Source organism: Mobula birostris, chromosome 6 (genome assembly GCF_030028105.1).
Source record: "Mobula birostris isolate sMobBir1 chromosome 6, sMobBir1.hap1, whole genome shotgun sequence".
NCBI lineage: Eukaryota > Metazoa > Chordata > Chondrichthyes > Myliobatiformes > Myliobatidae > Mobula > Mobula birostris.
In genome coordinates, this window is record NC_092375.1 from 188,079,295 (window position 1) to 188,091,664 (window position 12,370).

Sequence of the window (12,370 nt, forward strand, 5' to 3'; positions counted from 1 at the left end):
AGGAAACTTGGACCAAAAATGTATACGCCCTGGCTTTTGTGCCCGTATTCACAATTAATATTCCTGATTTATCATTCTATTACCTTGTCTGCCAAGACACAAGACAAAGTAAAAGCAGGCCCCATTTGTTCTAATAATGCTAACAGAAAATCATTCTGGATCAAATGAGTTTCAGTGCTCAGCACATTAGCAAATTGCTACCCACAAGCAAAACTGGCAGCTAAAGATTGGTGAAAATGAAACACAAATACAGTGTATCTGATGTGTCAATGGGGAAAGGAGCCTGGATTCTCTGCTGGTGTCTCGGTGTACAATCTGAGGACCTCCAATCGGAACCAACGATTACGTGGAATATTTCAGCGCAAATTCCAAAGTAGCCGAACACTCTCAGCAGCTGTGAAATACTCTGCGTGAATCATATATCCCACCCAGGGATTCGAAAGGAACGTTTCGGTCTGGACCAAGCCTGCAAAAACAGGAATGCCCCTAAATCGCCAGGGAGCTCCCTAGTCCCACCTCTAGGAGCGGCGCCCGCCCCCCAGAGTTGCTCCTTAAGCCGGGCGGAGACTACCACCAAGCCCCGGCGCCCGATGCCGGAGGGCCCAACGCCGCCCTATTTCCCCGCGGCTCGCCCGCATCCATACCGTGCTTTGGTTGCCGGTGGGACTATCTGTGTCCTGACTGGACTGGAGCTCAGGCTCAGCCTGGGGTTCCCAGTTCCTCCCCGCCGACACCTGCTCCTCTTCCTCCTGCCTCCCGACCTGATCTGCCATCATCCACCACTCCACACTGCGCAGCCGCGGCCTGCGGCCTTCCGACCTCGGTCCACGGTTAAAGGCACAGCGCACTCTGGCCCGCTGAAAGATCCCGCAGTGGGTGCGCCCTGCTCCGGGGACTCACCGTACCAATCAGTGAGTTGGAGGTTGTAAACAGTTATACATGACCTCAAAATAACCCATCAAACTGTTTCCAGTGAGGCTCTGGGTATGTACTCGCCGGAATTCGTTGCCACAGGCGGCCGTGGAGGCCAAGTCATTGAGTATATTTACGGCAGAGGCTGAAAGGTTGTTCATTAGTCAGGGCATGAAGGGATATGGGGAGAAGGCAAGAAGCTGGGGCTGAGAGGGAAATGGATTAGCCATGATGAAATGGCGAATCAGACTTGATGGGCCAAATGGCCTAGTTCAGCTCCTATATCTTATGGTCTTTATTCAAAAAAATATAACCATATAACCATTACAGAACGGAAACAGGCCATCTCGGCCCTTCTAGTCCGTGCCCAACGCTTACTCTCACCTAGTCCCATCTAGCTGCACTCAGCCGGTAACCCTCCATTCCTTTCCTGTCCATATACCTATCCAATTTAACTTTAAATGACAAGATCGAACCTACCTCTACCACTTCTAATTCTACCCATGACTGTGACTGTGGATTTCAGATGCAGTGGTCCTAAATGGAAATATCTGATCATTCCCTTTACAGCTGCACACAAAATATTGTCGCTGCTTGACGGCATCATCTTACCTTTAGTTAAGACACAGAGCCAAACAATTTTGACCGAAGCCATCTGGTTAAAAAGAGAAAGAAATAGAAAATAAAAATATGCTTTCAAGTGACACACACAAAATGCTGGTGAATGCAGCAGGCCAGGCAGCATCTATAGGAAAAGGTACAGTCGATGTTTCAGGCCGAGACCCTTCGTCAGGACTAACTGAAAGAAGAGATATCAGTTAGTCCTGACGAAGGGTCTCGGCCTGAAACGTCGACTGTACCTCTTCCTATAGATGCTGCCCGGCCTGCTGTGTTACACCAGCATTTTGTGTGTGTTGCTTGAATTTCCAGCATCTGCAGATTTCCTCATGTTTGCGTTTTTAAAAATATGCATTCGTTCATTTGTCTATTGTGCAACAAATGAGAACCACTCTAGTCATCTGCGATTCATAGGGGCTTGACTGGTTTATGGCTATGCAGATGGCTGGAGAGGCAATAAAATCCTCGAAAAGTTATTTGGCAGTGTGGACAAAAGATAGCAGCCATGTTGTTGGGTTGGGGGTCACTGGCTCTGACTTTTGTGGCCAGTCCTTTCTGCTTTGTGTGTCACTGCACTCTTATGGAGGAAGGAAATACACATTATATAAAAAAAATTAACTTCCCAATGAAAGCTGAGAATTTTCTGCAGAAATTGATTTGAGCCCTGGTTTGCCAAAAGCAATTAAACTCAATGTCAGTCTCAGTGATTGAAATCAGTTGTACCCAGTCATCTCCATTCTATAAGGCGAGAGTTTTGTCAAGTTATGGAGCCTTAATCACACAACATAGAGAGGATCCAGCATGTTATATCAACCGTATGGTAGTTAATTGGCCCTATTTCTACAGTGAACAAAGGCAGAGAATACAGATATCACACATTGGTGTAACAATATTTACATACAAACGTTTATATATATAATTCCTATGTTATTGATTTCAGAAACAGCATCAGGTTTAATATCACTGGCATATGCTGTGAAATTTGGTGTTTTTGTGGCAGCAGTACAATGCAATACATAATAAATACAGCCAACACACTTTTCGTCCCTCTTCTCTCTGGGAGAAGGCTCAGGAGCTTGGAGACTCGTACAGCCAGATTTGGGAACAGCTTCTTTCCAACTGTGATAAGACTGCTGAACGGATCCTGACCCGGATCTGGGCCGTACCCTCCAAATATCCGGACCTGCTTCTCGGTTTTTTTGCACTACCTTACTTTCCATTTTTCTATTTTCTATTTATGATTTCTAATTTAATTTTTTTAATATTTACTAATTTTTACTACTTTTAATATTTAATATTTGTAATCCAGGGAGCGGGAAGCGCAGAATCAAATATCGCTGTGATGATTGTATGTTCTAGTATCAATTGTTTGGCGACAATAAAGTAGAAAGTATAATAAAAACTGAATTACAGTAAATGTATATATAATAAAATAGTTCAATTAAATAAGTCGTGCATAAAAAGTAATGAGGTAGTGTTAGGTGAGGCAACACTTCACCTGTGAGTTTGTGGGGGTCATCTACTGTAACTGGTGCTCCCGATGTATATCGGTGAGACCCAATGTACGTTTGTACATTGGGCGACTGCTATGTCAGAAAAAGTGGAATCTCCCAGTAGCCAACCATTTTAATTCTACATCCCATTCCCATTCCAACATGTCAGTCCATGGCCTCCTCTACTGTCGTGATGAGCCCACACTCAAGTTGTAGGAGCAACATCTATATTCCATCTGGGTAGCCTCTAATCTGATTGGCATGAACATTGATTTCTTGAACTTCCGGTATTAATTCCCCCTTCACTTTTTCCCTCTCTCACCTTATCTCCTTACCTGCCCATCACCTCCCTCTGGTGCTCCTCCCCCTTCCTTTTCTTCCATGGCCTTCTGTCCTCTCCTATCAGATTCTCCCTCCTCCAGCCCTTTATTCCTTTCACCAATAGACCTCCCGGCTCTTTACTTCACCCCTCACCCTCTTCAGTTTTCACTTATCACTTACTACATTGTATTTCTTCCTCCCTCCCCCATCTTCTTACTCTGATTTCTCATCTTTTTTTCTCCAGTCCTGATGAAGGGTCTCGGCCCAAAACATCTACTGTACTCTTTTCCATAGATGCTGCCTGACCTGCTGAGGTCCTCCAGCATTTTGTGTGTGTTCATAGGTTTAATGTCCATTGAGAAAAGTGATGGCTGAGGGGAAGAAGCTGTTCCTGAATCACTGAGTATGTGCCTTCAGACTCCTGTACCTCCTTCCTGATGGTAGAAATGAGAAGAGGGCATGACCTTGGTGATGGAGGGCCCTTCGTGATGGATGCTGCCTTTTTGGGCATTGCTCCTTAAAGATGTCCTGGATGCTACAGAGGCTGGTGCCCATGATGGAGATGACTAAGTTCACAACTTTCTGCAGCTTTCAATCCTGTGCAGTAGCAACCCCCTACCCCCATAGCAGATGGTAATGCAGCCAGTTAGAATGCTCCCCACAGTACATCCGTAGAAGTTTGCTTTATAATAAGTCTCCTATGGTGATATCTGATGTAATTAGAGGTTACGTGACCTTAGATCACTCTGATTTTCCATAGACAATATCACACTACATAATAAACTACACCAATTTTATAAACCATTGCATGTTAGAAGAAAACACAAGGAATTAAGTGCAGACTGGAAGCAGTCAGCCTTAGCAGACATTTGTATTGTAATGATGTCAATGCATTGGGGGAAGAGTGAGATAGCAGTGTTGAGGCCATTGAATGGAGGAGCAATTTGATGGGCCTATCTCTTTTTCTATTTCTTATGTTTTTGTTCCAGCCAGTATACAAACTTCTATTTCCATATTCCTTAAAATATTTTTTGTGCATTTTATTTTTTTAAACATCACTGCAGTTTAGAATTTTATTTTAAGTACGGGAAGATAGATTTGGTTAGTATGCCCACATGAAAATGAATCTCAGCATTGGTGACATATATGCACTTTGATAATGAAATTTACAGTACTTTGAACTTCAAACTTTTTGCCAGAATAGAGTCAAAAAGGTCTAAACTTGACTAGAAAGTGCAGCTGGTGATAATACACAATAAGCATTTAATTCAAAAACAAACTCTTTTGCATTCTTGAAATCAGAAATTGAAAACCCCTCTACAGCCAAGACAGATCTTTGCGGTAAGGAATGCCCTATTTTCACCATATTCTGTAGATCAGGGGTCCCCAACCTTTTTTGCACCGCAGACCAGTTTATTATTGACAGTTTTCTTGTGGACGGCCGACGGGGGTGGGGGGGTGTTTAAGTTCAACAGTGCGTGACAGGGAACGAGGAAGGGTGCAGCTGAGTCATATTGTTTCATAGCGCCAAATCATATTGTTTTCTCGCGGCCCTGTAGTTGGGGGCCACTGCTGTAGATTTTGAGTGATCTTTGCAGAGTGGATGTGGAGAAGATATTTTCTAATGTAGTAACATCCAGAATTGAGGATCTGTGATTAAAAATAAGGGTGTGTGCATTTTAGAAAAAGATGGATGTTGTTTTCTGTTGGCCTTCTTCTGTCACAACCATGGATTCTACTGCGGGTTCTACGCACCTGCGCAAGCAGACTGCAGAACAGGTTTGGCAATCAAACTCACGGGTATTCTTGTTCCAGCTGATTGCTGTTTCCCTTCTTTTCGTTCTAGTCTTGTTGAAACTTGACCAAAAGCACAGCCACATTTGCGGTCCCTGCTTATCCTTGCCTTTGTCCAGGAAAGAGGGCTACCATTCCAATTGATGCTGTAAAGGAGCAGTGTACATTTAGTATTTAGTCATTGTTTCCATCTGTAGTTTTGCATTTAACTTTAAGTTTGAGAGTTTTAGTTAACGGCCCTGTTGGCCTAGCTTTTGTTGTTTTTCTTTTCGTTTAAATCCTGCAACAGTTCTTATTATAGTCAGTGAACTGTTGACCTGCTCCAGTGTCTTTCTCCCTCCACACTTGAGCCATAGCCAAATGGTCTGATATCTTCAAAGGGCAGTAAAAGCAAAAACTTGAATGTTTTTAGGCAGAGGCAGATAGATTCTTAATAAGCAATATCAAAGTTATTGCAGGTAGATGGGAAGTGAAATGAATTATAATCATGAACTTATTGAGAGAAAAGGATAGAACATAGAGTCTCTGGCCAGGATCTCTATGTCCTCGTTGTCTACGGGAATGGTACTGGAGAATTGGAGGGAGGAGAATATTGTCCCCTTGTTCAAAAAAGGTAGTAGGGATAGTCCGGGTAATTATAGACCAGTGAGCCTTACATCTGTGGTGGGAAAGCTGTTGGAAAAGATTCTTGGAGATAGAATCTATGGGCATTTAGAGAATCATGGTCTGATCAGGGACAGTCAGCATGGCTTTGTGAAGGGCAGATTGTGTCTAACACGCCTGATAGAGTTCTTTGAGGAGGTGACCAGGCATATAGATGAGGGTAGTGCAGTGGATGTGATCTATATGGATTTTAGTAAGGCATTTGACAAGGTTCCACACAGTAGGCTTACTCAGAAAGCCAGAAGACATGGGATCCAGGGAAGTTTGGCCAGATGGATTCAGAATTGGCTTGCCTGCAGAAGGCAGAGGGTTGTGGTGGAGGGAGTACATTCAGATTGGAGGGTTGTGACTAGTGGCGTCCCATAAGGATTGGTTCTGGGACCTCTACTTTTCGTGATTTTTATTAATGACCTGGATGTGGGGGTAGAAGAGTGGGTTGGCAAGTTTGCAGACGACACAAAGGTTGGTGGTGTTGTAGATAGTGTAGAGGATTGTCGAAGATTGCAGAGAGACATTGATAGGATGCAGAAGTGGGTTGAGAAGTGGCAGATGGAGTTCAACCCAGAGAATTGTGAGGTGGTACACTTTGGAAGCACAAACTCCAAGGCAGAGTACAAGGTAAATGGCAGGATACTTGGTAGTGTGGAGGAGCAGAGGGATCTGGGGGTACATGTCCACAGATCCCTGAAAGTTGCCTCACAGGTAGATAGGGTAGTTAAGGAAACTTATGGAGTGTTAGCTTTCATAAGTCGAGGGATAGAATTTAAGAGTTGCGAGGTAATGATGCAGCTCTATAAAACTCTGGTTAGGCCACACTTGGAGTACTATATCCAGTTCTGGTTGCCTCACTATAAGAAGGATGTGGAAGCATTGGAAAGGGTACAGAGATTTACCAGGATGCTGCCTGGTTTAGAGAGTATGCATTATGATCAGAGATTAAGGGAGCTAGGGCTTTACTCTCCGGAGAGAAGGAGGATGAGGGGAGACATGATAGAGGTATACAAGATATTAAGAGGAATAGATAGAGTGGATAGCCAACGCCTCTTCCCCAGGGCACCACTGCTCAATACAAGGGGACATGGCTTTAAGGTAAGAGGTGGGAAGTTCAAAGAGGATAGTAGAGGAAGGTTTTTTACTCAGAAAGTCATTGGTGTGTGGAATGCACTGCCTGAGTCAGTGGTGGAGGCAGATACACTAGTGAAACCTAAGAGACTACTGGACAGGTATATGGAAGAATTTAAGGTGGGAGGGGGAGTTATATGGGAGGCAGGGTTTGAGGGTCGGCACAACAATGTGGGCCAAAGGGCCTGTACTATGCTGTACTATTCTATGTTCTATGTTCTATAGAAGTGGGGTTATGAGGGAAAGATTGGGTAAGGAAAGGAAGGTACAGGGGGAGATGGAAGAGGAGATTGAAGAGTGGGGGTGAGGGCAAGAAGCTGAGGAAAAGGGTGTGAACACAATCATGTAGCCTAAGTAAAAAGAAATAGGCTCAAAACATTCAACAGGTTGGACTGTACCTGCAGAGACTGCAAATGGGACAAGTAAGGGGAAAGAGGGGGTTGTCTTGTGGACAAGTAAATTGAGGAAGAAATGAACATTATCTGAATTTGCCAAAGGAAAATTCTGGAAATCTGAAATAAAAAAATTGAAAATGCTGAATATCTGAATACTTATTTCTGCATCTGGAAGGCTGCAATGTGCCCAGTTGGAGAAGAGCATGTTATGCGTCAAGTCCAAGCATGCACTGGCTTTTACAGGAGTCATGTAGGAGGTCCAAGATTGAGAGATCAGAGTGAGAGCTAGACAGGGAATTAAGGTAGCCAGTGACTGGAAGATGAGAATCATATCATGTCACTGAGTGGAGGTGCCAACAAGCAATCCAATCTGCACTTAGTTCTATTAATCTAGAAAAATTCATAGCAAGCAGCAAGTAAGGTATTATACATTCAAAGTAATTGTTCCTTCTCATGGAAAGACACACGCAAATTTCTACAGATGTACCCTGGAGAGCACTCTAACTGGCTGCATCACCATCTGGTATGGGGGGGGGGGGCATTGCACAGGATCAAAATAAGATGCAGAAAGTTGTAAACTCAGTCAGCGCCATCATGGGCACTAGCATCCACAGCATTCAGGACATCTTCAAGGACTGATGCCTCAGAAAGGCAACATCCATTATTTAGGTCACCCTTCACCCAGGACATAGATTCATTCATATTTATTCTCATCCATTCTCTCTCTCTCTCTCTCTCTCTCACTCTCACTCTCTCTCTCTCTCTCCCCCCTCCCTGTCCCTCTCCCTCTCCCTCTCTTGTTATTATTATGTATTGCAATGTACTGCTCCTGTATCACAACAAATTTCACGACATACGCCAGTATTATTGAATCTGATTCCATTCAGATTATGTGGGCGTGCACAGTAGAAAGGAAAGAGGTAAAAGTGTAGGTGTTACGTCACACGTTGTGACACAGGAAGGATTTGTGTATAAATAACAATGAAAGAACGGCCCAAGAATGTCAGCTGAAATATCCTTTTGGATCTCTGGAAAGGAAAGAGAGAGAAAATATGTCTGGTGATAGTATCATGTACTGAGTGTTTGAAATTATCATGTGCAAAGTGTTTAATATAGAGGAGAAGGAAGACGGAAGGTTGGGACGTGGAGAACATACCCTCATACTGGTGGAGAGGAGACAGGGTGAGAACACAAGTGCAGGAAATGGAATGGATATGTGGGAGAGGCATTCATAAATAACTGAAAAGGAGGATGACATTATCAGAATGGATGTTCAAAGTTCAAAGTAAATTTTTATATTCAAGTACATATATGTCACCATATACAACTCCGAGATTCATTTACTTGCAGGCATTCACAGTAAAAGTGCACACCACGAGATGAGCAAACAACCAGTGTGCTAAAGACAACAATCTGCGCAAATACAAAAAGAAAATAAATAGCAAAATTTTAGTAATAAATAAATAAGCAATAGATATCAAGAACATGAGATGACGAAAGAAACTCCATCTGTTCTGGGGACAGTTCAGTGTTGGGGTGAGTGATGTTATCCCCTGTGGTTCCAGAGCCTGTGGTTGAGAGTTAATTAAAGTTCCTGAACCTGGTGGTGGGGGTCCTGAGGCTCCTGAACCTCCTTCCTGATGGTAGCAGTGAGAAGAATACATGGCCTGGGTGAGGGGGTCATTGATGACGAATGCTACTTTCCTTTGACAATGTTCCTTGGAGCTGTGCTGATTGGTGGGAGAGCTTTACCCATGATGGACAGGGCTGTACCTACTGCTTTTTTGTAGGCTTTTCTATTCAAGGGCACTTGTGCTTCCATACCAGGCCATGGTACAACCACTGAATATACACACCACCGCACATCTACAGAAATTTGTCTTCATTTTAGATAACATGCTGAATCCTCGCAAACTTATAAGAAAGTAGAGATGCTGCTATGCCTTCTTCCTAATGGCACTTAAGTGCTAGACCCTGGAGAGATCTTCTGAAATGATAAGACCGAGTTTGACGTTGCTGACCCTCTCCGCCTCTGAGCACCTGATGAGGAATGGCTCATATCCTTCCAGTTTCCTCCTCCTGAAGTCTATAATCAGGCCTTTGATTTTACTGCCATCGAGTGAGAGGTTGTTGTGGCACCACACAGCCAGATTTTCAATCTCCCTTCTAGATGCTGATTTGCCACCACCCTTGATTCTGCCTACGACAGTGGTGTCGTCAGCAAATTTAAATATAGTATTGAAGTTGTGCTTAGCCACACAGTCGTAAGTATTAAGCAAGTAGAGCAAGGGGCTAAGTACACAGCCTTGTGGTGCACCTGTGCTGATGGAGTTGTGGAGGAGATGATGTTGCTAATTGGAACTGACTGGGGACTGTAAGTGAGAAAATCGAGGATCCAGTCGCGCAAGGAGATATTCAAACCTCGGTCTTGAAGTTTATTGATCAATTTTGAGGAGATGAGAGTACTGAATGCCAAGCTGTAGTCAATGAAGCGCATCCTGATATATGCACCTTCACTTGCTAGATGTCTCAGGGTTGAGTGAAGAGCCAATGAAATGGCATCTGCAGTTGATCTGTTGGGCCGGTAGGCAAATTGGTGTGGATCCAAGTCACTTCTCAGACAAGAGTTAATATGCTTCATCACCAACCTCTCAAAGTACTTCATCAGAGTAGATGTAAGTGCTACTGGTCAATATTCATTGAGGCACTGGTATAGTTGAAGCCTGCTTAAAGGAGGTGGCTCCCTGACTCTGATGAAACAGGAGGTTAAGTATATTAGTGAACACTCCAGCCATTTGATCAGCTCTGGTCTTCATTATTTGGACAGGTACCCAATCTGGGCCAAATGCTTTTGGTGAGTTCACCATCCTGAAGGACGCCCTCACATCAGCCTCAGAGTTTGAAGTCACAGAGTCATCAGAGGCTGTGGGAATTCGTGAAAGTTGTAGATGGAGGAAATAGAAGAATGGAAGGTATTGTGGAGTACATTGGCTTATCCCTTCAGGTGCTTATGCATATAAATTAATCTAAAATTCTTAGCTCAAATATGCAAATACAATGCCAGACAGGATGTAAAATTGGATGGGACTTCTGCCTCCAGACTGAGAAATCTGAAGAGCTATGTATGTATTCAAAAGAATATTCCAACAGAAGCTGAAGTAATTCAGCATTGAAACATGCATAATACACAAGGGGTTCAGAGAGAAGATGTCCCTTTTTTCACATATACATGGCCACCAGATTTTGACTAGAGAATGCATGGCATTGTGTTTAACTGTCAACAGTAACTTATTCTAATCCATAGACATTGCATTTCATTTATATTGACATAAAATTACTGTCATTACACAACATGTTTAATCTGTATTTATGCATATTTAATACTTCAAATGAGATATGATCCTCCATTCACTGAACTTACTTAAATATTAATTTTGTGTGTTGATATGAAATCTCCAATCATGATTAAATGACTTGTGAATAATTGAAGTACTATAGACTGATTATACATAGGGAGCTGTAAATTCAAAGCTCCAACACATAGAATTCAGAGATTTAATTGACAGGCATTCTGTCAGAAATCTCAAAACAGGTGGTCATGGGGTAGAACAGGCAGTACCTTGGGAAGACCAGATTGAGGAGGCATCTGAGCATAAGGAAGCTAAATACCAGGATCTGGTAGAACAGTGCCAAAGACGGGGAGGAGGGCATGATGCGAGCCTATAGAGTCGGGGTGTGGAGGTCTGCAGAACCTACTCTTTCCTTGGCATTATGGGGTCTGCAAAAAGAAGAGTCATCAGGACTATCACACTGAGCGAGCCTCCAGATGGCTATGGATCAAGAGATGTGACCCGTGGGCCAATGCTGCTGGGGCTGAAGCCAGGGTCTGATCAACCCTGGCTGTGCTGCCTGGGTGAGGGTGTCTGATGTTGAAAGACCCAAAGCTTCCGATGATCCCAGGTTACATCACTGATGATGAGTACGAGCGCATCCCAGGATGTCTTTCAGCATCATCCCTGGAGTTATGGCCATTGCTAGCAAGTCCAGCATTTAAGGAGTTGGTGTAGGAGGGAGGGCATAAAATTTTTGGATCATTGGGCTCTCTTCCAGGGAGGGTGGGACCTGTACAGAAGAGATGGTTTGCGTCTGAACTGGAAGGGGACTAATATCTTAGCAGGAATGTTTGTTAATGCTGCATGGTAGGGTTTAAACTAGAGTTGCAGGGGGTTGGGAACCAGAATGCCAGAACAGTTAGTTGAGAGGTTGTGGAGGCAGATGTAGGTAAGACCTCAGACAAAGTTAAAATCCAAAGGTTGAGCATGGTGCAACTGGTGTCCTGAGCTGCATATTTTTCAATGCAACAAGCATCATAGGAAAGGTGGATAATAGTGCTGAAGATGAGGTAGCTGTTTGACAAATAGAGGCAATGTGCAGTGAGGAGAGGCTTTTGATAGGGCAAAATTGCAGTCAACAGCATGAGTGGCAAGGTAAGAGGCAAAGAAAATCGACAAGAATGAATACAGGACTAAGGGTGTTATACGTGTACGCACAGTATACGGACAAAGATAGATGAACTTGCAGCATAGTTACGAATTGGCAGGTATGATGTTGTAAGCATCACTGAATCATGGCTGAAAGAAGATTATAGCTGGGAGCTTAATGTCCAAGGATACACCTTGTGTCAAAAGGACGGGCAGGTAGGCAGAGGGGGCGGCATTGCTCTGTTAGTAAAAAAATGAAATCAAATCATTAGAAAGAGGTGACATAGGGTGGAAAGTGTTGAGTTATTGTGGGTGGAGCTAAGGAACTGCAAGGGTAAAAAGACCCTGATGGGAGTTGTATACAGACCCTCAAACAATAGTAAGGATGTGGTCAACAAATTACAATGGGAGATAGAAAATGCATGCCAAAAGAACAATGTTACAATAGTCATGGGGGACTTCAATAGGCAGGTAGATAGGGAAAATCAGGTCAGTGCTGAATTCCAGGAGGGGTATTTCTAGAATGACAATAAGATACCTTTTTAGAGCAGCTTGCGGTTGAGCCCACTAG

The 12,370-nt window shown here is 43.5% G+C and overlaps 2 protein-coding genes across 6 annotated transcripts in view; one reads left to right on the forward strand and one right to left on the reverse strand.

Annotated features, from left to right (window-relative positions):
- The window catches only part of snx4 (sorting nexin 4), an 86,062-nt gene extending 85,220 nt beyond the window's left edge, over positions 1-842 (reverse strand). The window contains exon 1 of one of the 2 annotated variants that reach the window (XM_072262092.1): positions 645-842. In XM_072262092.1, coding sequence (XP_072118193.1) covers positions 645-776 — 132 coding nt within the window. In that variant the 5' untranslated portion in view covers positions 777-842. The remainder of the gene's footprint in view (positions 1-644) is intronic. The other variant, XM_072262091.1, reaches the window with a different exon arrangement.
- The window catches only part of tgfbr2l (transforming growth factor beta receptor-like), a 138,357-nt gene continuing 126,637 nt past the window's right edge, over positions 651-12,370 (forward strand). For 2 of the 4 annotated variants that reach the window (XM_072262086.1, XM_072262090.1), the window contains exons 1-2: positions 651-911; positions 10,146-10,322. The gene's annotated coding sequence lies outside the window, so the exon portion shown is untranslated. Of the gene's footprint in view, positions 985-10,145; positions 10,323-12,370 lie in introns of all 4 variants that reach the window. The other 2 variants (XM_072262089.1, XM_072262088.1) reach the window with 2 other exon arrangements.